The sequence below is a fragment of the Tyto alba genome, unplaced genomic scaffold (assembly GCF_018691265.1).
Source record: "Tyto alba isolate M040663 unplaced genomic scaffold, T.alba_DEE_v4.0 Super-Scaffold_2, whole genome shotgun sequence".
In the NCBI taxonomy this organism is placed as follows: domain Eukaryota; kingdom Metazoa; phylum Chordata; class Aves; order Strigiformes; family Tytonidae; genus Tyto; species Tyto alba.
In genome coordinates, this window is record NW_024881282.1 from 67,428,461 (window position 1) to 67,454,310 (window position 25,850).

At 35.2% G+C, this 25,850-nt stretch overlaps 1 protein-coding gene across 4 annotated transcripts in view; it reads right to left on the reverse strand.

Annotated features, from left to right (window-relative positions):
- The window catches only part of GRM8 (glutamate metabotropic receptor 8), a 356,570-nt gene that overhangs the window by 127,537 nt on the left and 203,183 nt on the right, over positions 1-25,850 (reverse strand). For all 4 annotated transcript variants that reach the window (XM_033011479.2, XM_033011477.2, XM_033011478.2 and 1 more), the window contains exon 7: positions 8,037-8,237. In XM_033011479.2, coding sequence (XP_032867370.1) covers positions 8,037-8,237 — 201 coding nt within the window. The remainder of the gene's footprint in view (positions 1-8,036; positions 8,238-25,850) is intronic.

Here is a 25,850-nt window from a genome sequence, read left to right on the forward strand (position 1 = left end):
ATATGAAAAGTCTGGGAGAAGGACAAAACTCCAGTGTCTCTAATATCTTCATCCCAAAGCACAGTTAGCACTGCTGTACTAAATATTTGTAATTCCCTTCTGGAACTGTTCAGAGGCATAAACCTCTTCCCCTTCATTTAACACAGAACAGTTGTACCACACCCTTTTTACCCTCCAGCTGAACTCCTAAAATTTAGGCAAGTCAGCATCAAAGTTAATCATACCAGATAATAAACCTCACCCTTTGTAACTGGTGGGTCTAAGGAGGAAGCTATGATTGGTGTTTAAATTTTGATACAGTAGTTAAAAACACATCCAAACTTTCATATTCTGAAATGTAGATGAGTATCCTCTAATAATCCTATCTTTACATAAATAGCTCAACTATCAGCAAACAAAACTGTACTCAAGTAGAGTAGCAGTCAAGCTGATAACTTCTTAATAGAGCTGTTAGTAACAAAGAGAAGCACCATTTTCAAATCCATCTGGCAGTGTAGGCTCCTATGACGTGGCTTAAAAAGAGTTTAGGCTCCCAAGTGTAACTAATAATAAAGAGTATTCTGTATTTCCTATCTTCCAAACTTTTTTTTTTTTTAATTAAATGCTAATATAATTATAAAAGTTAATAACCTAAAGAAAATGGCACAAATTGAAAAATGCTAATATGGAAGCCTCACTACTGCATCATCACTTTGAAAGTGTTCTATGCACAGAATACACAGAATTGCAACTAAAATCTTTACTGCAAATTCTTTTACCTTTAATTATCAAATGTTCAACTTTGATGACAGAGATAACAAGATCTGAGAGAAACAGTCTCCCTGTTTAAAATAGTACGCCTTGTGAATTTGTGCATCAAATCCATTCTATTTCACTCTTAAAAGGGAGAGATTTGTCTAAGACTGTGGGTAGCAACATTCTGGGTCCAATCTCTTCAGCATAAAGCGTAACCTGATGTGTGGCCAAAATAGCTGGATACCTTAATCCTCAGGAATGACAGCAAATGCTTCCTCTGATGGAGTAAATTAGAGAACCTTCTAAGATAAAACATCTTCTACAGCTTTAATATTTCATACTATTAGAAATGCTTTAGCCAGCCTTTGAGAAAATCTCTCTGACTCATAGCTGCTTGCTGAAAAACATAGAGAAGTAGCTGAGTTGCTATGGTGCCTAAATGCTAATGGACAGAGTAGCTCTCTGGCTGCCTTTAGAGGTCTCAGCCTTCCCCATCAGCTCCATTCATATATGGAGAAATACATACATACTGTAGACTTCAACAACTACTGAAACTGAGGGAAACCAATTTGCCTGTGAAGAAAGAGCTGAATCCCATCACTTTCCTCTTGGATATCTTTAGTTTGCTCAAATTCTTCCTGATTTTGCTTAAGATCACATCTGGTAGCAAGGTCTAACATGTCTAACTTGCTCTTGAATCCAGTATTGCTTTGACTACACATATGAACTTAATCAATTATTGCTGAATACAATATCTCCCTAGAGTAGAAAAACTAAATAGTGCTGCCTGATGACGTCACCAGTGTCTATTAATTATAAATTTATTCTCTCCTCACTGTAATTCTTGCCCTACAGTATGAAGTCTACCTGATTTCACTGTCATTCCCTTTAACATAGAGAAATGGTTATTTTCCTCCTTATATGAGAATCTAAGATTTGTCAAGATAATTTCACCAACAGTGTCCTCTCTGAAGAATTGCTCTATTTCTTGAGTTTGTCACTTATCAGACAGTACAAGTTAGGTCACTTTTTACATAAATGAACTATAAATGCAGCTTATGTATACTACCAGATACCCTTAACAAAATCCTTGTTGCTTTTTTCCACATTATATTCTCTCTAATGTGCCTATTTCATTTTGTAAGTAAGAGCTGTTGTAGGAAAATGAAAAAGGCTCATATTATTATGTTACAGAGGTACTAAAAAGCAATTAATTTCCCCTTCTGACTGTCCTGTTGGCTTGCAGAACTGTTGTCTTACCAAACAGGTCATAAATTGACATATTGAAAAATTAATATCTTGTACAAACATTCTTACTTGATTTGATACATTTAAAAGTAGATTTTAGATTTAAACATTTAAGTAAGGAAGCTTGTCAAGCTATTCTTTTCCTCAAAAGATGTGATATGCTTTCTTACTGTTAATAAAGGTAATAAGGATATCTGAAGGGCTTAATAACACTGCAGAACAGCAGCTGTGATGTTACTTACACTGACTAAAAGGTAGTAAAATACATGCATTATGGATCTAGTTTATTTACTCTCAGGTACCTTTTCACTCAGAATGGCAAGGGTTAGTTTGTACTACTCCTCACTATTATCTGAATTTTTCACTCGATCATATTTTAAATCTGTATTCTAATATATCTGAATATCCCCACCTATCAAGAGATGCAAATCAATTTTCATAGGTAATAAGGGTAAATCCTTTATCACCTTCCTTTACATATTAATTATTAACATACCTTATGAATTAGTCTTTGTTCCTCAAAACAGAGAATTGACCTCAGTCACATTTGACATCATGAATTTTGTATGTGGAGCATATATATTGCTCAATTAATCAGTACTTAAGATCTGTACATAAGCAAAAGCATGGCTATAAATTGCACTTACTTTTAGGTTCTAACTTCTCATTTCACACCCAACACTTTTGCAATCTCTGATTTTAATCAAATCTATTTGTGATTTTCCTAAGAATCACAGCAGCTCCAAGCTTTGCCTGCTGCGCATGCTTACATTATAATCATACAATATTTAAACATATGAAGAGTGATTCAGACCACTGTACAATTTTAGTTTCTTGTATAGCCACCTGGATTAATTCTGTTAAAATAATTAACATGACAAAGCAGAACTTATTTGAAATCATCCCCTGTTCACCCCCAATAATAAATTAACAAAGTTAACAACTCCTTTCTTAATTTGACATAAAGGTACTCTAAACTAGACATCAGGATTATTACAAATGCTCTGCCATAGCTGCAGTGCATTCACAAGCCAAATTACACAACTGTGAAACCATGACAAAAGTACATGAAAAGGATGAACTCTTCTTGATTCTGGGATTTTATGAATTCAGGTCTATGTTAGTTTAAGCTTTAGCCATGTTTTCAAACATGCCTCTGTATCACTATCATTTTCAAAAAAAATATGTGGAATTATGTCACGTGATTAATTTATGACAGAATTTCTCAGATCTTAATAAAACTGGAGCTGACATTCCCTTTTCCACTCCCACTTCTGCAGCTGAAAGCAGTATCTTTATTTCTTCAGCAGAGTAGAGATTGGTGAAACTAGAGTTGCTACCACAGTGAATCCTAGCAAGGTCAGCAGAGTTCAGCCCTTCCCAACTCATTGTTAATCTTGTTTGTCCCTATGTGATCTACTCATCTGTTATTATCTCCCATTATACTTGACCCTAAGTGTTTCTGACAGTACAAACCCCTAAATTATGAACTGATAATAAGAACTCACAACTTTAGAAATCACAGATGTGGACAACTTCAACTATTTCAAAAAGGATTTTATTCTCTATTGGTAGTTGTAGGCTTGAGAGTTGGATTTTTAAAATTGTGAGTTAGGAGCATAGGTCCAGTACATTTTAAGTGAGACATTTAATTCTATTGTGCTTAATGCCTTAAAAAATGTCAAAACTTACCAGCCTCACAGGGCACCAATTTAAAGCTTCTCTTTTAATGATAAATAATTATTTGAGAATGCAAATTTTGCACTCAGTGAAAGAACAGAGGGGCATCAGTATTCTTCAAGAAAACATTTAAAACTGTCTGATCTGAATATCAAGTCAGTAGTTTTGCACAGACTGATGCCTTAGCAACTTCAAAAGAAAGCAGTAGAAGATGAGTTTTGTAAACAGCTGATTCCATAATAATGATTCTCTATAGAGCTCAAAATTCTCCATGAGACACCCTATTCTTTTTTTTTTTTTTAAAAAAAAAAAAAAAAAAAACTGTCCTACTGTCCTATATAGGCACTGCATTCACAGAAAAAAAAAACTATTACAACCTGGTTCCAGTGTTACTGTAGATTTGCTGCAAAATCCCAGCAAGTGACATAGTTGCTTTACTTTGTTCCAAAGAACAGAGAAAAGGCTGCAGTCAGATTCAGAATTTATTTCAAGTCTCTTCTTCTCCAGGAGGGGGAAGTGATGTTGCAGTGACCTCCTGCAGAAGATGTTTATCTAAGCATTGATGGCAGAGAGAAATCAGTGCTTCCACTTATTTTCTGCTCCCTTCTCACTTACCCCTGCTCACTTAAAAAGAAATCAAAGTAGCAAGTATCCCTGCTCACCTGCAGGATAAGTAGCCCATCAAATCAAATAGATATCTGCTTGCATATATGAGAGTGTAGGTCAAGTTCTACCCTTACATTTATGATTGTCTTTTTATTAAAAACAAAACCAAACCAAAACCACCTTTGAAACACCTCAGTCCATCACAAATGTATGTTCAAGTCCTGTTTCTGTTAAATGGTGAGCACTTATGTTGAATTAAGCAGAATACTTCTCATAAAACATGCCAGGGTAAAAACTCTTAGAAAATATCTGCTTACTTTGTAGACAGGATAATGAAGTTAAATAGAGTGAGAACACTAGAGCAATGTGATGGGAGAACATACTGAATCATGCTACAATTACACTAATGCACATATAACCATTTATAAACTTAATTAACAGAAAAACTGTTCACTTTACATAACATTAAATATGAAACACCAGTTTCACATAAATATCTCTCTTTGCTTCGATAAAAGAAATGGTAGAGATAATCTTTCAAACTTGGCACATTTATTAAAATAAGAATGCCATAACATGACAACATTCACTTTTTGCCTGGGAAAAACAAAAATAAGTAGGAGCATGAAACTTCTGAAAGCTCTAAGTATTCTTTGATCATGTAGCCAGAAAGGGCTGGTTATGGTCTACTAGCAGTGACCATCAAGAAAGCAAGGAACTAAATATGCTGCATCTCCACGCACTGGCTTTATTTTCCTGTTGTTTAAAAACTCTTTTGATGTACACAGCAATAGGCTGTACCAATTGCATGTTAGAGGTGTCTCTTACTATTAAATTAAATTAATTATTAAACTGCCCATTATAAATTAAAAGCAGTTTTTCTTAGACGCCATACTTTGCTAGCCATCCTAAGAAAAACACAGGTAATAGTAAAACAGGAGACTACACTCAGCAGTAACTCAAATCTCGTTTTGAGTTAATTTCTTTTTTCCTCAAATCATGCTGAACTGTGAGATTTTCTGCATCTAGTATGCAACTGGTAGAAGTATATCTAAGCAGAAATAAATGTCATATCAATTACATCAGTACACTGTGTGCTGGTGGTTATGATCACCCTTCAGTCATGAAAGTGTCATGGAATATTACACAGATTAATCCTTCAGGGGAACAAATCTTCTTCATAATTTGTAAATAAACAGAGTAAAAAAAAATAAACACATTTCAAAGTGATTACTTGCAATCAAAAACAAAACAGTTACTCCAATAAACAGAAATATGCATGTTTTCTTACCCTTACAAATGCCCTCCATGAGGCAGACAGATGTCCTTCATAATACAGGTCATACTTTGTGAGGTGAAACCCACTAAATTGAATGTGACATCATATTAACTGGACTTTTACCTGATCTTTACTACCTTCATTAAGAGGGATATACTGAATTAAGAGAGTTGAGAAGTTGGTTTAATATGCATAAGGGTAGAATCATGGAGGGAAACTTATATTGAGTAAAAACTGCCTGTCTCAAAAATGCCAGTTACTTCTTGATGTTAGAAATTTTTATCATCTTGAAGAGCTGAGGCTTAATTCTAAAATATTAGAACTGATTGCTCAGAGAGAATTTTGGAGGACTTTCCATCCTTGTATGTAATTAAAACATGGCTGGACATGGTCCTAAGTAACCTGATTTGGCTGATCCTGATCTGAGAAGGGGGTTGGAGTAGGTGATCTCCAGAGGTCCCTGCCAACTTCATCAATGCTGTAATCTTGTGACTGTTATGATAGAAAATTGCTACCTTGGATGGTTGTGAAAGCCAGGGTTGTCCTTTCATGTATCAGTGCACTTTTAACATACTACTTTATTAATGACTGAACCTAGGATGCACGTCAAAATCAACACACAGCACTGCTGTCAACTCCCAGTACAAGAGGTCTAGCAATCTATGTAATTATTCACCTCTGTAAACCAAGTCAGACACTGCAGCAGTGTTGTCCTGAGGAACAAGAATTTGGAATTAATGGGAAAAGGCAAAGGGTTAAAGACCATCCTCTGTTTATACCTCCCAATGCATGACTGAATAAAAAGAAAATAATTGGGCATATAACACACCCAAAAATTTGGTATACCAGTACATAATGTGGACTAGCCTAGTAAAGGGAACAGTTAATATATCCCATGAGACAGAAAGTTAACCTCACAGAAATGTTACTTTTTTTTGCTTTTTTCTTTTTTCATCTCTTTCAGTAAATCACTCATTCAAAACCAGATACTTTTTCATTATTGTCCAGAATGCTTTATCCCACTCTTTCATCTCCCCTTGTTGCAATACTTGGAGTCAGCCAGAGAAATCATGACAGGTATTGATGAAATACAACAATACAAGGAGAGAAAGGTTTCATATAAAATATACAACTTATCTTTTTATGTTAAACTTTCATGCTCAGTGAATGAAAATAGATCACTTTCTTTGTGTTTTAACAAGATAGACCCAGAGGAATATCTACTAGAAATGTAGATAATTATCACTGCAAACTTCACAATATGCTGCCTACTTTTGTCATCATAACAACATTTCCCATTTGCCAGCAACACGTTTTGCTCCAGGTTTTCTTAAAAATCACTAAAGAATCATTTAAACTCCTTCTATCTTTATGTTCCTGGAGACAGGGATTCCCTTTTCATGAAAATTGCATAGGAAGAAAAATCTGTGAACTACAGCCAACATTCATATCCACCAAATGGTCTGGTATATTACCTAAAGCAAAAAAATCTTCCACTCGGAAACTAAATTCAAAATGACCTTGTGCTTTTTTTCAAAAAGGCTGGCAGCTGAGGTCATTGAAATAAATTGTGATGGTGCTTTTCTCTGCATAGTTAGAAGGCACATCTAGTACATGGATTATCACCAAGTAGGGGGAAAAAAAACAATCAAAACACAACAAAGACCATAGTTTAATTTCTTTGTAAAATAATAGTAAATATAGTTTACAATAATTATTACTTTAATGAAATATGTAGGTTTTCAGCAATTTTATTTCACCATCAAGTCTGTTCTACCCTTTTCAATTCTACATTCATAAATTAATTTTGTTTGTTATTGACCTCTACTGTTAACAGCATAAGCATATGTAACTATATTTCCCCAGCAGGCAGATACCAGCTGCACAGAATATTATGTAGTGTTGCTTAAAAATATATATGGTACTTGTGTTAAAGCTCACTAGATCACAGAGTCAAAAACAGTGAAATGGCTGAGAAGCTGGAACGGTTAACGAGTGTTTAAACTGAGACTTAAATATGCGAATTTAAGTCATACTCCTCACTATTCACTTCTGTAAGGAAATTGTTAACAGCAATTTCAGAAGAAAGCAATTTCCAAAAGGGTATTTTTTTCAACTCATTCCAGTGCAAACACATAAGCAACCTCTGACAAAGGATTTTAATCTGTCAATATGACTGCATGAGTCCTCAACTTGTTTCTATAATAGCACCTTTTCACCAGAATATTTTGATCGACAGATTCTGATTTTTAACATCTGTCTCTTGAGAGTAGCTTAATGTTAAGAAGAAAAATACACTTGGGGTTTCAAAGCAGGTGGAAAAACTCACAGTTCTGATTAAATGAGAACTGCTATTAATCCTGTTTTCCACTGTGCCTTAAAGTATCCTATATAAAGAAGAAAACACATCTTGTCACTTCTGAAACATTTAACACAGAAAAAGGGGGGGCAGATGGGGGCGCGGGGGGGAAGAGTACATGTAACTTACCATTAAAGTTTACTGCCCGGATATAGCTAAGTAGTTCTTTACCATCAATTGCGCTCATCCTCGGGCAGAGACCAATATATCCAGGACAGAGATCTTTATGCATGTTGTGTAGTGCATAGGCCATGGAATATACTGCATCAATTACAAACTGAACTTTTCCTTCTTGCTCATAGGCTGAATCTCTTGCAATTCTTTCTAAGCCTAAGGAGGAAAGAGAAAGAGTCAATTTACTTCTATCTCTGTGTGTGTAGCTGCATGAGTATTTGTATGCAAAAGTTCATAGTAGAACGTAAATAATTAGTCAGATTGATAGGTAAATTTAGGACTCATCTATCCGTCACCTAAATAAACAAGACAAGGAAAAATATAGCCATCTGGTTTTGACTGTAATCATTGTACACTGTGCCAGGTATATAAACAGTATGTTGAGTTCTGGGCTGGGAAAGAGGACAGAACATTTCATTACAAGAAAAAGAAATATAGATATATGTATTTCTACAATACAGTAGAAAAATTGTCTTTCCACTTTATTGACTTTCGTTCAACAGCTGTTTATTGTTATTTATAGGACACTTCTACAGCAGCCTGACATTCTGTTTTAGATAAATTTAAAGCTACCTTGATTTTTATCCCTGTCTATTGTTTGATAAACATTATTTAAACATGTCAGGGAAAATAAGCTGAATGCTTGCCAGATGACGTGGCCATCTGTCTCCATATTGAAAAGTGCTTATTTTGAGACTTTTTTCCTGTATTTACTAGTGAATTATGCTTCACATTGAGAATCATGTACTGTCTGCTATTTCCTACAGGGGCATTTTTTCCTTCATAGGGAATACAGAGCAAATCAATACATTATGAAATTTTTATTCTATGAGAATTGTCCACGTTAATCATCTATGTTCAAATCCAAAGAAACTTTTACATTCATAGGTGGTAGTACTAAGTAGAAAAGTTAAAAAATAAAGTTTAGGAAAATTATATTCTAAGCAGACAACCAACATGAAACCCCATGTCTTTTATAGGAATTCAGCCACTGTTTTCAAAGGCTCTGTCCTGTTTTCATCTGGGATAGAGTTAATTTTCTTCCTAGTAGCTAGTATAGTGTTGTGTTTTGGATTTAGTATGAGAATAATGTTGATAAGACAGAAATATTCTTAGCTGTTGTTAAGTAATGTTTATACTAAATCAAGGATTTTCCATACTCTCATGCTCTGACAAGAAAGCTGGAGGAGCACAAGAAGCTGGGAGGGTACACAGCCAGGAGAACTGGCCAAAGGGATATTCCATACCATATGACATCATGCCCAGTATATATACTGGGGAGAGCTAACAGCGAGGTATGGATCACTGCTTGAGGACTGGTTAAGCAGTGGTCAGCAGGTGGTGAGCAATTGCATTGTGCATACCTCGTCTACCTTGGGTTTTATTTCACTCTCCTTTTGTTACCTTCTTTTTAATTATAATTATTATAATTATATTTTTATTTTTATTTCAAATAATAAACTGGTTTTATCTCAATCCACAAGATTTACTTGTTTCAATTCTCCATCCCACCCCACTGGAGGGTGGGGGGAGAGGAGTGAGCAAGTGGCTGTGTGGTACTTAGTTGCTGTCTGGGGTTAAACCACAACAGGCTCAAAGTCTTCGTTTACCAGGGAAAGAAGGTTCTGCAGATCTCAATGTGAAATCTGCCCTACTGAAATCTACGGTCAAATATTGACTCAGTGAACACAAGAATGAATACATAGGTTATCTACCATATTAACTCCTCATTCAATTAGAAAATAATCAATCCACATTATTTAAGACTATTTAGGAATGAACAAATAGTTTATGCATTTTTTTTTATTTTAACATTCCATATCTTATTTTTTATGTTTCTTCTTTATCTCTAAACATAGGCTTTTGTCAGTTCAAGATATCAATTTTGTTGTATCCAAGTTTTTGAAAGTATATTTTTTATGCCTGAAAATATACTGTACACAAGATCTTTCTTTAGACAAAGTATTCAAGCCCATATGACATGAAAATAAAAGACAGGGAGTATACTCAGAAGACTTTCTTCTGTTTGCCTGCTGCACTTCAGTGCCACCATCTCACATTACAATTATAATGTATGAACAAATTTCTAAACTAACAACCAGTAATGTTTTGTGAATTTAAACATCCCTGAGCCCTGGGAGAGATAGATAGCCTTGAAAAATAATTATGTGCTTTTATTTCTCCTCAGATATTAGTTAAAAAAAAAAATAAAATCACTACCTCTTGAAAAGGTACAAACCATTTAGAAAGGAAAGTTATTGTTACAAATAACTTCATAGTCCCTTTTCAAGACATGCTATCTAATGATTGGCAAATAATTAGTAAATAATGCAATTGCACTGCAAATAAACAAACAGAAAATCTTTTCCTTGTACATGTTGAAAATTACACAACTACTTGCAGTGCATTGCCCAGACACAGAAGAAGATATGAAAGATGAAAGAGATGAAGCTTAACTAGATTACAACTTTATTAACTTATTCCCACCTTAATGGTTCCTGCTTTGATAAGGACTGATGGACAACAAGTGAAGGACAGGGTTTACAGAACTGATGCAGGCACAGAACAGTCAATAACTTGTATGTAATCCCCAGAGCTTCCTCATCCTCTAAACAGGATGGACAGGACAGGAGGGGTTTGAAGGAGATATATATCTGCTTTAATTGCCAAGCTAAATATAATTCCCCTTACGTATCAGATGAATGGATATGTATGTTGAAGGGTGAGGGATGGTGTAAGACACAAGGGAATCATTTTATGCAATAAATGTCAAGTCATAAAACATTAAAAGTTGCAAACACTTAAGCAAGTACATTGTACTAAGCAGTACGGTTTTTAAAATGAGGAAAAAAATCAGTATTATACTTCCCTATGTTATACTGTAGTTTAAACAGACATAGTATTTGCATAATTTTCTTCCACAGCATAACATTTTACCTTTACTCTTCACAGATATGTGATCATAAACTAATTTATCATATAAAGTACAGAGAAAAAAAAAATTATTGGGACTTAATATGTTTCTGTACACATAGAGGGATGAGAAACATCATAGAATTATCAGTTTTAAACCTGTCAAACCTAGAAGGCAATAGACAAGAAGAGTCTCTGTGCTTTGCATAACTAAGAAAACCCCAACAAATTGGATTACATGCTCTTTCTTTTTGAGGTTTCTCTTCATCTTCTCTTTCTAGAATCCTCAAATGTCTAAACCAATAATTTATAAAGATGAGAAAAACTCATCAACTTAAATTACTTTACACTGCCCTAAATAAATGTTAATGTATAGCAGTAAAATACTACGTATTGTCTAAACCATAAATATGGTCAGCACTTCCAGAGATAATATTACACATCTGGAAGACATTATTATCATTTTTCTTCAGACTTGTATATCAGGTAATAACAGTCTCATTTACAGATCAAATCTCAGCTCTATGTATCTCATACCAAACCCAATGCTGAATCTAAAACACAGCACTATTCTAGTTACCAAAAAGGAACATTAACTCTCTTCCAACACAAACCAGGACAATCTTTCTGTTTCCATTTAGCATTATCAAATGCAATTTAAGTAAAAGTGCAGCCTACCTTACCTCTCCTGATTATTTCTATAGTTTCAAGAATCCATACTATATATCTAGTTAAAATCTTAATTTATGCTACTTGAAGATGAAAGATTGAAGTCAAGGACCTTGTATACGACAGCTGGTTAGAGCTTCAGATTAGAACAATGTTGTGGGATTGAGAAAGGTTTTAGGCACTGGACAGCTTTGGGAGACAGGAGTAATGCTCCATATTTTAAAGGAATAGAGGATATCTAATATGGAGATGCAATATGCATGGGAACAGGATCCGAATTTTGTCAGAATAGTCATCATAAACTAAGGTTCTAAGCTTAGAAAAATATTGCAGTTAGAGGACAAGGAAATAGGAGCACATAACTAGAGCTTCACATAGGAAATAGGATGCTTCAGGGTGTTGTTTCCTATCTCTAGTCAATGGCACTTTTTTCTTATCAATATCCTTTATCATTATTTTTAATTTGTTTTGTCTAGTACTGATTGGAACAGAGCTGGCCAGCTCACTTCTCATTTTCAGTTCAAATATTGGCTCAGTGTAAGTCTTCTTGCATTGTTTTGGGGCACTAATTCTCAAAAGCTTTTAAAAAGCAAAGTTAAAAACTGAGAAAACTTCCAACTTTCCTCTCTGAAAACTCTCGGGTGGAAATTATAGAAATGCTATTTCTAAAAATTCTCACCTTTAGTTATTGCAATGTGTCATATTCACTCACTAAGTCAAGATGGTAATTACTTTCTCATCATCATCTGGTAGAGTTACATCTTTTATTTCACTAACCTAAAAACATTAACGTAATACCTCTGATTTTTCTATGTGATTATTGATGCATCTAGCAATGAACTAATTTTCTAGTCTTCTTGTAAAATTCAATTGCCAACTACAGATTTCCATTTATACTATTTTAAGCCATTTATTTCTATGGTTTCTACTGCCTGATTTATGTATCTTACTCTTATGGTTGGTAATTTTGGTCAAAATCAGTATTTATGAGGAAAAAAAAACAGCTTAAAAAAAAAAAAAAAAAAAAGAAACACCAAGACTTGCACATCTTGTCCTTCAGTTGGGGAACAGCAATGTGAATAGTTGGCTCAGCAGTGACAGAAGTCCTACTGTAGGAAGGCCAGGAATCTCCTATCTGTGGATTTGTTACCAGCAAGGAAAGATCCCTTTCCAAGAGCCCGTATTCTTCTCTCCTTTCCATATTCCTATCCATTCTCCTGTCACCCTGTCCCCTCTTGCATCTGTTGAGTGAGAAATCAGCTCTTTTAGGGACTGTGCTCTAAATAAAGGGAGAAATCTTTTTGCAGTAATGGTGGGAGGACAAGTAATACAGAGGAGGTAAAAAAAAATTACAACAAAAATTATTGTGAAAATGATAATGGGCAAAATAGTTATTCATGAACAGACTTTATTCTATTTGCTTCTATTTACCTGCCTTTGCATATATGCTTGTGCAAAATTACTGCTTAAAGATAGTTGGTGCATCTGTGCAAATCTTGGGGTTTTTTTTCCAAACTTCTGTTTTGACAAGTCTGGATCTTGAATATCTAGTAACATTTTTTCAGTTCACAGTTACAATTCACATTTTTCACTCACTGCTAAATTATTTATCCCCATTACTTGGCTCTCAAAACAGTTTTACTTAAGCTGCACTTGGAAGCAAACTAAATCAGAGATAAATATTATTGTGTTGAGATTGATCTTTTTGTGCATGCCAATCACAACTAAATCACAATAATTTGTAAGCAGGCTCCAACTACTCTTCAGCTCAGTCATGATACTCCTCTATTTGTCAGAATTGGTTAGAACCTCCCACCTTTGCAGCAACAGTTTTTTTCCTTGGAAAGCTGGCATCTGTAACTGTAAGCCATTTCAGCAGGCTCATCTGGAAGCACCAGGAGCATATGTTGCTCGCATCCAAGTCTTCCCAATTATTCAGCTCTTTTCCTCTCACATTATAAAGTTTGCTTTCTCTGAACAGATAATGCAGTAGAGATCATCATTTTCTGTTACTCAGACTTAAGAGGATGATATACTTGTATGGTGGGGGAGTTGAGTTTTCCAATAGCTGCATGGTAACTGTGATGCTTGTATTGTGCATGAGTTAGTTTTCAGAGAGCATCACAAAACCTGCAGCTCCTATGTAATAGTATGGTGTCAGTTTAGGAAGCAATTCACAGAGGAAGTTAACGATTATGTGAATTTTCTCAGACATTCCAAAAAGAAAATTGAGAACGTAGAAGCAATGATAGTGAAATTAAGCAGTTAGTCTACTCTTCTCCAACAACTGACAGATGTGGTTTTGTGGTTTAATGAACTGGCACTTGATGCAATTTTTCTGGGGTTATGCCTCTTTATGCTAACTCACACACACACAAAAAAAAAAAAAAAAAAAAAAAAAAAAAAACCCACCAAAAAAAACACAAAAACCAAGACACCAAGACCAATTATTGAGTCTGAGAAAGAAACAGTTTTTCAATCCCTGGAATATTGTGGAGATTTTAACTTAACTAGAAGCAGGCCGAAACCTAAAATTTTTAAAACACATTTCAGACAGAAAATGGTAAAAAGAACATTTCACATAAGTGAATATGTTTCAATAATTTTCACTTTAACATCACCATAAATGAGAAATTAGCTTTTTTGTTTGCCTGGTTCTTTAAATGAAGTACCTTAAAAATTCTATCCTTACCCACAAACATTTGTTGTTGGAAATACCATAACATTTTTCCTGATCTTTAGAGTAAATCAGAAATTTGCTTCAGCAAAACACTTCTAATAAATGCACAACAGTATACATCAAAGTGGAATTAAACTATTTTTCTAGTCATACTAAGGTTTTTTATTCCTACTACTACATGCAACATTTACTAGAGTACTTTCTCTTAGAAAAACAAACTGAAGTTGCATTGATAATTGAAGATTCTTTTTTTTTCTCGTTTCTGTGCTTTGAGAGAGACCCTAACAACAGTTTGAATGTTGCTATCAGTGAAGAACTTTCCCATTCTAGTTAATGCCTTCACATTGCTTAATTATAGCTCCTTGAAACAGTGTATATAGTTGGAGAACACAGGCACTCAAAAATCCCAAACATTTAAAACCTAAGTCTGCTACATCTAACAGCAGCAGTATTGTGCAAAATACCATCTTGCTGAGCCAAGGTTTGCTGTGATGTATATGTTAAGCTAAACAGTAATGACTGCATTCAGATAATGAGGAGATACCATTTGATACGGTTTCTGCCAACCACATTAAGAACTGTACCATGCATTTAAAAGAAAAGGTATATTAAAAACACAGTGGATAAACAATATTTCTTTCAGGCATATCACTAGTCAGTATCATTAGAATTACCCATATAGGAATATATTATTTAGTGTGCACAAAACTCAATGCTGGGTATAACGTTTTAAAAAGTTGTACGTCCTCTTTATCAACAGATTACAGCTTTGAAACTGCAGACAGACATTACCAATGTTACTGCCAGAAGATTCTTACCCTCTAAAAATGGTGCTCTGGCAGAGATCTGTTCACCTATACTGGTTCACTTTCTAGCTACAAAATGTCTGACAACCTGAGAGCACATACCCACCCCAGAAACACCTGCAGAATAAAGGGACACTGTAGAAGTTTAAATAAAAGGGATAGAGGCTATTGCATTACTAAGCAAGGACCCACATCAACTAACAAATCTGACATCACAAGTGGTTTTGTTGGATTTTTTCCAGGTTTTATGCCAGAGAGCAGACCACAGTCAATTTTGTAAAGTTTTCTTTATAATTAATTCCATGCATTTTGCAGATTTCCTAAATATTTAGTCATTTAAATATCACTCAGGTTCCTTTTTGCTTCTCCTGCTTTTGTTTTAGAAAAGACTCTGAAGTCAGAGATTCACATCTCAGTTTTGATTGAGCCTTATACTTCTGCAAATTTTATACCATATATCAATTAAAAGTGTTAGTCATCCACTGCCTCTTTCAATCCTCTGTATTTCTAGTCTTATTACATATTACAGTAATGCAGTTGAATTTTAAAATAATATTTTGTTGAATTTCTCAAGTTTAAAACAAATCAAAAAAAAAGGGGGCATCTTTTCAGACCTTGAGGTGAATATATAGACAGAACCTACATCTTCTAACACAGATTACCTATGGGAATTTCTAACTATGGGAAGAAAATGCCAGTGTACTAGTCCAGTCACATAGGTGGAAATAACTGATATCACTCTAAAACCCCACAGGTGGCAAGCACTTCTAATGAAGAGTTCAGTGTATAACTACAAAGCCTACAACAACGGCTATCAGAAGGAGAGAAGATTCAGTACAAGCAAGTGAATTTATTCATTGTCTGTTAGCATTAAATCTCAGAGGACCTTCAGTGCATAGCAACAGTATATATGAAAATCCTTTCCTCTGTTTATTGACTATGAGAGCCTTTAAGTTTAAGCTTCAAACCAGGAACTCTAGGGACTTTTTTCCTCAGGTATAGTATTTTTAATTAAAAATTTGATTGAGATCCTGCTTAAGAAAGGCCTTCCTTGTATTTGGAAAGCATTTGTTGGAAGTATAAACAGACATAGAAGTATCTAAGCACAGCACTTCTGAAGTATTTGTGGTCACTATTTGGTATGAGTCTATTCAAAGACTAAAAAGTTAAGTTACAACGAGACTTCATCAAAAATACTGCAACATCTGAACTAGTCATATTAACAACAAGGTTTAAGTATTTTCCTTTAGGTTGATAAGTTCCACAAAGGCAGACTAATTTAGGCTGCGAAGAGTTCATATCTATTTACCAAAAAGTATCAGGTTTTGACGTTATTATGCCCCTTTCATCACCTGTAGATACTTTTTATTAATCCTGTAGGAATTTAAGGCCTCTGCAGGTGATCCTATAGAAAGAGCTTTACTTAGGAGCCTATTTTCTGATATCAAAGAGCTGGGCTCAATTAACTGCTCCTGCATCAAATGAGGACCATGTGTAGTGGATGTCTGCTTTGGATTGGCTTGGAGTCTGCAAGCTAAGGGGTAGCAACATCCCATCAGGGCCGTTTCTTCAATTAATATTTGATAGCTTGTTTATGCAGAGAGTTGAAATATAGATTTGGGATGTACTATGAATTCCTGCTCAGACTAAGTATTTTGACATCATGATTTCACGTCAAGTACTGAATAGCTTTGGTTGCTCCTGAAAGGGAGCTTTCATCAGTTTGTAGACCTTCCTTGCAGTAAATTGCTTAGGCAGGATGCATCTCATGCAGCTTTAGTGATCTAACAGTTAATTGTCTAGCCTAAAGATAGTGGGTTTTGTTTCCAAGGAAAAAAACTTACTTACTCCCTCTGAAAATATGCAGTTAAGAATATGGATTAAACTGCCCCCCTGAACTGACTTTCTTGTGTGGCTAGCTTAAACTACATAGTTAACTCCTAAAGAAATAGTTTCATTCAAGATAAATCCCAACCAAAAAACGGATGAGGCCTTTACCAATCTTGAATTTAAGCAGTTCAATGAACAAAATATCCCTTTTGGATAGCCTTGGATAAATTCACTGTGGTATCTAGCATTTCCACTGGAGAATGGTTTCTCCTCCACTGTTTAGCTTTTCTGTCCTCACATACTCTACTCACTCAAAGGTGTCACACCCTTAACCCAAGACCTGAGATCCCCTCTGCCACCAGCCCACTCATCCCATTCCTCCTGCTCATCCTCAGTGGCCTGATTTGGTGATTTTGGCTGGGATAGAGTTAATTTTTGCATAACAGCTAATATAAAGCTATGCTTTGGATTTGTGATGAAAATAGTGTTGATAATACAGGGATGGGGGTTTTTTGTTGCTGAGCAGTGCTTACACAGAGTCAAGGTCTTTTCTTCTCCTCACCCCACCCCACCAACAAGGAGGCTTTGGGTGAACAAGGAGTTGGGAGTTTGCTTATGTGTGTGGCTTTTCCTTTATTTTCTAAACTGTCTTTATCTCAACTCATGAGTTTATTCACTTTTATTCTTTTAATTCTCTCCCCCATCCCACCAGAGGCGAGTGAGTGAGTGGCTAGGTGATGCTTAGTTGCTGGCTGGGGTTAAAATATGACATCTATATTATTTTCCTTTGCTTACTCTGTCCTCATCCCAGTGCTCTTTAATCACATTTTGCTACAGGTCTGCGTGACAACTTTGCAGTCCTCAGATGAAGCCTATGGCTAGTATAAAACAGTATCTCATGTACTATCTCCAGTTTAGTCAGCTGCTCTGGGGATAGAGACTCAGATCCAGCAGCAAAAAAATTCAGTTTTTATGTTTTTTTACAGTTGTTGCAAGGACTAACTGTAGCTACAAAAATATATATCATCTTTGGATTAATTCACAGGGCTGCATGTTACTGCTAAGGAGACTATTATGCAAAAAGATTTCAAGACAAATGCAATGAAAACCAATGTAAAATGAAAATAAATGTAATAATAAATCTTAAAATAATTTCACTATGAGTTACAACTGGGTCTGTATTTGAAGTATCAAACTTCCAAGAGGAAATTTTTGGAACTGGACAAGATAGAAGAACTCATGACAGAGTTCATATGTGGAAATACAGTGGCTTTTTTCACGAAGAAACAGTGGGAGGATTTTTTCAACTTCAACCAAAAAGGAAGGAAAGAAAGAATGCTTTTCATGGCAAAGGGACAACTACCAATTTAAGCATATAAAAGATCCAACAGTAACTTTTCACAGTATTAAAAGCTGAAGAAAATGTTGCATTAACTTTTCCATTTGCCCTATCCAATGTCTTTTCCTGCTGTGTCCCATTTTAATGATCCTATCACACTCCAAGAAGTAGGGCATGATGAGGAAAAGAAATAGCTGATTTCACTTAGTGTAACCAGTAGGAAAAATGTTACAGTGTCATTGAAAATTAAATACTATTTTTTGTTTCCATTTTTCACTTTTCTGTAAGTCAAAAGACAAAATGGAAAACATGGGTTCAAGAGTTTTGAATTGCTAAAGGCTGTAATTTTATCATGTATTACTGTCAAAGTAAACCTATGTGATTTTCTGGATATGGTGAAACCACTTTGTTCTACAGGCTGTGTAGACAACTGCTGAAACACAAGATTTCCAACAGGTGAAAATCTGTAATTTCCCCATTACTCTAATTAAAGTTGTTTCTTCAAGTCTTGATAAAAATGAGAGCACCATAATTTAAAACTAAGCATCTAGTTAATGGGCTACTTGATGCCATAAACAGGACATGGACAATTGGATCCTGGAAGGGAATTTCAATCTAAAACAGGAAGACCATTTACCCACAAACACTATTCTTCCCACAACCTAGAAGAAAATTAGTTCTTTAATCACAAACTAGTTAGAACTGATTGGTTTCATTGCTAAATTAGGGACATTAAGGGGGCTTACTCCTTTAGCAGGTTTGCTGCACATGCTCCACTAGCAGCACTCTTACAGCAGCACATATCCCATCCTCAGTGGGGCAAAATGGTGACAACCACAATCTTGAAGAAAAGTTCCCTCACTGACAGTGCTGTCCCTTTCAGACACAGAGAAACAGTTTGCCCTACTTGCTCCCTCTGCATGAATCAGGACAATTATCTACAAAGTGTAGAAGGGAGAGGAGGAAGAGACTTGTCTGGAGATGGTATTTTGGAGGTTGGGGTAGAAGATATGCTGTCAAAGCTTTTGCAGGAAATTTGAGAATTGTCTTGGCTGAGACATGTTAAATTAGATAGGGCTGAACAAGATGCTCATGACTAAGAAACAAACAACACCCAGAAAAGCATAAATGTCCCTAAGTACAACTGGGCATCTACTATTAAAAGGTAGTCAAAAATATCCTTAACTACATAAGTACCTTTAAATCTCAAAACTTTACCAAAGTATCTGAAGTTCTGTTATTTCACACAGCTAAAACCAGAGCGATCTTGAGGATCTGAAGGCCCTTCCCCTCTGCCAATGGCCATCTAGAATTCACAGTACAAACATGATTACTTCCTCACAGGGGATGAATCCAACGAATATATCTGAGTACACCAAGTTTACACTGAGTTTAATATAAAATATAGATATCTGATACTCATCTTTTCCTTAAAAGTCTTAGTGATTAAGGACTTTCTAAGGAATCAAATCTCTCCTTTAGGTGCTAGTACGCTAGTAATAATAACACAATAAATATGCAAAATACTGTTAAAGAACAAGATTTATCTTGATAGGAGGTACTCGCATTGTTATATTTTACATACCTATATCAACAAAGCCCCTAGCATGAATTGTTATGAGCACAGTGAGGCTTCCATCTTGCAATTCACTGTACAGTCTTATAACAGTATTATGAGCCTGAAGTTTTGTTTTCATCAGTGATTTCTACTGGCAATGAGTACCCCCAAAAAGCAAATCTTTAGTAGTTTGTACATATCACTGTAACACTGAGACAGTGAATGCCTAATTTGTTGTTCTTGTGCGCTCTGAAATCAAATGAAAAAGGACAAGACTTATGTTTTCTGATTCTTACACTGAAATAAAAGACCACCTGTGATAATCATCATGTTATCATCAGAGTATTATAGTAACCTAAGGCCGGTCAAAAGTTATTTTTCATCTGATATTGGACAAAACTGAAATGCTCCCATCTGCTTTCTTACAACATATTTTACAATTACAAATACACTTTTGGAGAAATCAAAACTCCTTGCAGAATGACACAATCTTGTGCAGTTCATGTTCCAATTTACCAAGTGCAGTTTGATCTCATTTTACCAAGTCTGTTTCATTTCTCCTTTTTCTTATAACTTATAAAGATTATACCAAGTCTATATCATAATCTTTAACATACAGACTGATGGGAAAAGCCTCAAAATCATTTAAATGTTTCACCAGTAAAATTGATGTGTAAATGTGTTTTGAGCCACTCTATATAAGAAATATATCAATAAACTGGAATAAGTTCAGCAGAGAGCCACCAAGACATTCAGGGGCTGGAGCACATGCTCTGTGAGGAAAGGCTGAGGGAGATGGATTTTCCTTGAGAAGAAATTACTTTGGGGTCAAGCCCTCCAAACAGTAAACTCCCCAAGCCCACAGGAAGATGGAGTCAGACTCTTCACAATAGTGTATGATGCAAAGACAGAACATAATGGGCATAACTTGAAATAAATGATTTAGACTGGTAAAAGTTTTTTTTCAATGAGGATGCTCAGGCAACAGAACAGGCTGCCCAGGGAAGACATGCAGTCTCTCACCATCCTTGCAGGTTTTCAAAACTTGACTGGATAAAGTCCTGAGTCACCCGGATCCAACCTCAAACTGACACTGTTTTGAGCACGATGTTGGACTAGAGATCTCCCGAGGTCTTTTCCAACCTGAAATATCCTGACATCCAATATTCAGATGACACTGCACCAAAAATGTCTTATCCGATGCTACTGAACAATCTTAAATGCTTATGTATATGTGCATATGTACAGGTGCATGTACTCATGCAGATAAGCATGTGGAAATCCACAACAGTCTAAATTGAGCTCATTTCTGATGGAGCTCTGGGATCATCCCAGGTGAATAATTACCCACCTCTCACCTTGTCTCCAGACCCAAAATGCAGGTTTAGAGAACAAGAGTTCTGACAATGGAGTCTTTTGTTGCTTAGCTGATTAAGACCAGGTCAAAGCAAACAGAAAATCAGGTGGATTTGCATGAAAAATATTACTAGATTTGACATCATCATGTAAGATACCTACATCTTTAAGGACATGTTACAGAGACAGGGGGACAATAAATTTAGTGTTGCCGGGTTGGATGCTTTTTATTGTGACTACTGTATCACTTAGTGCAAGAACTGTATAACTTAGATATTTTAATGCATTCCCTTGAGGCTGTGATAGTGGGAAATAAAAAAAAAAAAAGTTTACTGATGTAAAATTCTGGTGAGAAGCTTGGTCCCTTTTTAAATGTTTCAAACTTTTTAATCAGTAGGGAGTTCACTTACTGTGACCTCAGTGGATACTAAAGTTTTAAAAAACATAAAGAAAAAGCAAAATGTACTTTGGTAAGATCATTTTTGATCCAATTTTGTTTCAAAATCTGGTGTAAGGTGAAAATGCCAAAGGGGTAAGGACAAGAATTTTATTTTTTTTTAAGACAAATTGTACTATTTTCTGTTATAGTAAAATGATTTCTTTCTTATATTAAACCAATTCTGATGTTCTCTATTTTAATTTAATTAAAGAGAGGTCACCTGAAGGGATAGAAATTCAAACACAACCAAGATCATGTAGCTCAGGGAAGCTGTGGTCAGCCTTTCATTTTCAACATTCTTCGGTCTCATGGGTACATGCACTTAGTTACACTGAGTTAATTAGTTAGTAATATATATTAGCTGATATATAATTCACAAGATTGTAAACAATGTAAACAATATTTTATAATTTATGTTTCCCAAAAGCTATGTTAAAACTTAAAATAGATCTGATAACATACAGAAAGAGCAAAAGAAATGGATGGGAGTGAAACACAGTAATACAGTAATTACTATTCAGGATTCAGAATAACAGAGACTATTTGTCTAGCTGTAATCAGTGTGTAATTATGTTCCCACAACCAAGACAACACATAAAGAAACAGCTAAAAACTAGCGCCTTTATCTATGCTATAAATTTGTGGTCTCTTCAGGCTTTTTATCTTCATTGCCCTTATGGACAATTGGAAATCTTTATTTTTCAGGCTGCAGCTCTCTTCATCAGTAGCACCATCCAGAGGTACATGTTAATGCTGTGGAGAAGCCAGTTCACTAAAGAAAGCACCATGGAGAACGACAAATACAAACACTTGTGTATTTATTTTAAATAAGGCAAGGCATGAGGACAAAGTGATTTCATTTTGTGCATGAGAAATAATTCAATAGCAAACCAAAAATAAAATATTTTTTTCAAAAAATTAAATAATAAGCATATATCACAGCATGTTAACATGAAAAAGACATCCAGTTATCTTCTGTTATGATTTCAACCTCTTAATGCCTAGACTTCAGGAAAGCCTTGTCAGAGAGAGGGACATGAACATTATCAAAAGGTCCCTCAGATTAAAAGAATATTTTCAGAATTTTATTTTGTCCATTGATTTATACATATTATTTGGTTAAGACAATGAAGGAAAACAAGTGAAATCTCAGTAAAACCCAAGTGATGCCATTCCACATTGTTCAGTGGAAGATTTGGCCAATAAGAGTTATGGAAAGAGGTAATAGCTGAAAGATTATTTGCTTCTTTTGAACAGACCTATTAATTTATCCTTCTAAGTTATCATCATTATTCAATGTAAAAATAAAAGCAAACAAAATGTGTTCTACATAAAGAGTACTAAAACTGAATATTTTGGTGATTGGTTAGACAGTATGCAGTTGGCTTTATTACACATTTTTCCACCATTGTAAAAAATCCTATTCTTAGAAATGCAAAGATGAAAAGATACAAATGGCATTATTATCTATGGTAGACCAATTCCTTCTCAAAAGTGATCTCAAAAGATGAAAATTAAATGTACATGATATATATACACACATTGAGTGAATAATATATACTGAATTATTTGTTTACTTTTTTCTCTTTGTCTTGCCTGGGAGGAATATACACTTTATTAAAGCTTCCGAGTCTGTGACCGATACCTTTACTGTGTAATTTCTGGTGGGAATTATTTTTGAAAGAGATTATCCCATAACAAATCTCTTACAAATAAATGAAGCAGCCTTACATAGGGAGTAATGGCAGAATCTGACCTGTATTTATTTTACATTATTTGTCCTAGAACTTTCTGGAAATAATTCTTGATATGTTATTTGCACACAAGAAATGAAAATATAGCTAGCTGCAGTAAGAATCATGGTAAAAACCATGAGTAAGGAAGGATCAGTTCGTACTCAAAATACATGCCTGCCAACAGGACATGGAAAATGTATGTGAGTGGCAGATTGTGCATACACTATATAATTACCATTACAAAATGACTAAACAGGTCTAGCAGTGTACTGAAGAAACAGGTTCCAGTTAATCAGTGCAATCTAGGAGACCAGACAGTCGTGAATGAATGCTTGCTACATTTGAAAAAAAAATCTTTAACATCTGAGCTAGGACCTACAACATGCTAGTGTGAAATCTAGTTCAAAACAGCATAGCTAAGAGCAACCAAAATAGTCTTGCCAATTGTGCTGGCAAAAAATTAATTTTTGATGCCCCAGGATGGGCCACTTTTTGCCACAGAAAGAGAAGTTGGAAAGAGAAAGACAGAGATCTTGTAGACCTCTGAAACACTAGTCTTTCTCTTAACACTGTCATCAAAAGACTAAAAGGATGGAACCAATATATGCCACAACCACAAGTGACTTCACCCATTTGTCAGTTGAAGCCCCTGTTTCTTGTAACTCTCAGGGGAGCTGGAAGCAACCAGCTTGTCTCTGCAGGCTGCTAGTGGGGGGAGTCACAACAAAGTCTCCAGACAACAGCTGACTTTGCCCAGGCCAAATTTGGTCCTATCTTTTCCTTGCTTCATGTAGAAAGTTCTCAGGTGGAAATGCACAAAATCATTCAAGGAAGGCAGCTAAATAGGAACAATGTGAACGCTGTCATTTAAATCACTCTATTTAAAATACATTCCCACTATGATCTGGAATAACTGCAAGTGAACTTGTAAAATTGGTCTGGTTTCAGTGAAACAGTAACAAAGATCTTATAAAGCGATACACAAAATAAATATTATGCAAGGAATTGTACTGAGGTAAAACTCTCCCTGAGCGCTATCAATAAACATACACTGCTAATACTTTTACAAGGTTTGACCTCCAAAATTGTCTCTTGACCCGCTAGTCTGTAGAAAGCCCACTATATTGTTTCTCTAGCCAAAAACAAAGGCTACATGTGAATAACATGCCAGCAAATAACTTTGTTGAGGCTTTCTTTTAAACACAGACTTGATATATAGATGAGAGCTACAACAAAAAGATCAATTACACTTCTTAACAGTCCCATCAGTCCATTCATGCTCCTATTAGCAGGTAACTATTTTAGTGTACTCACTTCTGACTTCATGGGACTGAGATAAGGCTAATTTTTTTATTCAGGACGGAGTTTACAATTGCTAACTCAAAAGTAATTACATTTATTAGTAGATGGACCTAGCAGTGCTGATGTAAACAGAGTATTGATGGCTTTTAATTTCTATACCACTTGGAATCCCTTTTGGCAGCATCATATACACAATGAGTAAAACGAATTATAAGATTAACCTTTTTTTTTTAAGATTCCATATCTAATAGTTGCTTCTGAAACAAATAAATATTTAAGAGAGGGAATATGATGAGGGCTGGATTTTTTTATTCTAGTGTCCCTATTAGTGGAATCAAAGTATCTTACTATTTGATTTCTTTTTGTTATAAACTCTTCTTAAAGAAAAACTGTACTTTCTTTAAGGAGTTTAACCTTTTATGCTTTTCCATAAGATTTTGTTCCAATTTGAAGCAGATTCATCCCAGCATACAACCACAATAAGAAAAGCAACTGCGGATATCATTATTAGCATTGACAGTAATATAAATTGTAAATTTGTTGTGTATTGTCCCACTGATGTTAGGAAAGCAGCACATTAAGCAGTTACCATTTCTACTACCAGGAGACAAACACTTAATCAGGGAAGAGTTTCAGAACATCCCTCTGCTTTACTGCCATTTAACTTCATCAAGTTCACAGGCAGACACGGTTTTCCTTTGAGCCCTTATAATTCATCAGAGCACAGACTCTCAAAAGAGAACGTCTGTTTAGTCTATCTCTATCATCATAATGACAGTGGATACACAAAATAGCCTGAGGCTCTGGGTGAGTTAATTACCTACTTTTTTTTTTCCCTAGGACACTGTCTTGAAGTACTAACACATTAACCTTTCAGACTGTTCTCTCAGACCTTCTGCACAGCATGAGATTACTACTAGTCTCAACTGGTTAGTGTCAAGTTCCCTGCTCTCCAGGGTTACTCAGGTCACTCCTCATTGCCTGGAAGATTAATTTCCCTCTTAGGGACATGGTAAGTTTAACCGTACAGACACTTGAATTAAGCGATGGAACATATTCTGAATAGAGAAGAGTTAAGTGAAACAAATCTGCTGTTTACCCTGACAAAATTGAAACACTATCAGTGAACAAGATCTTTTTT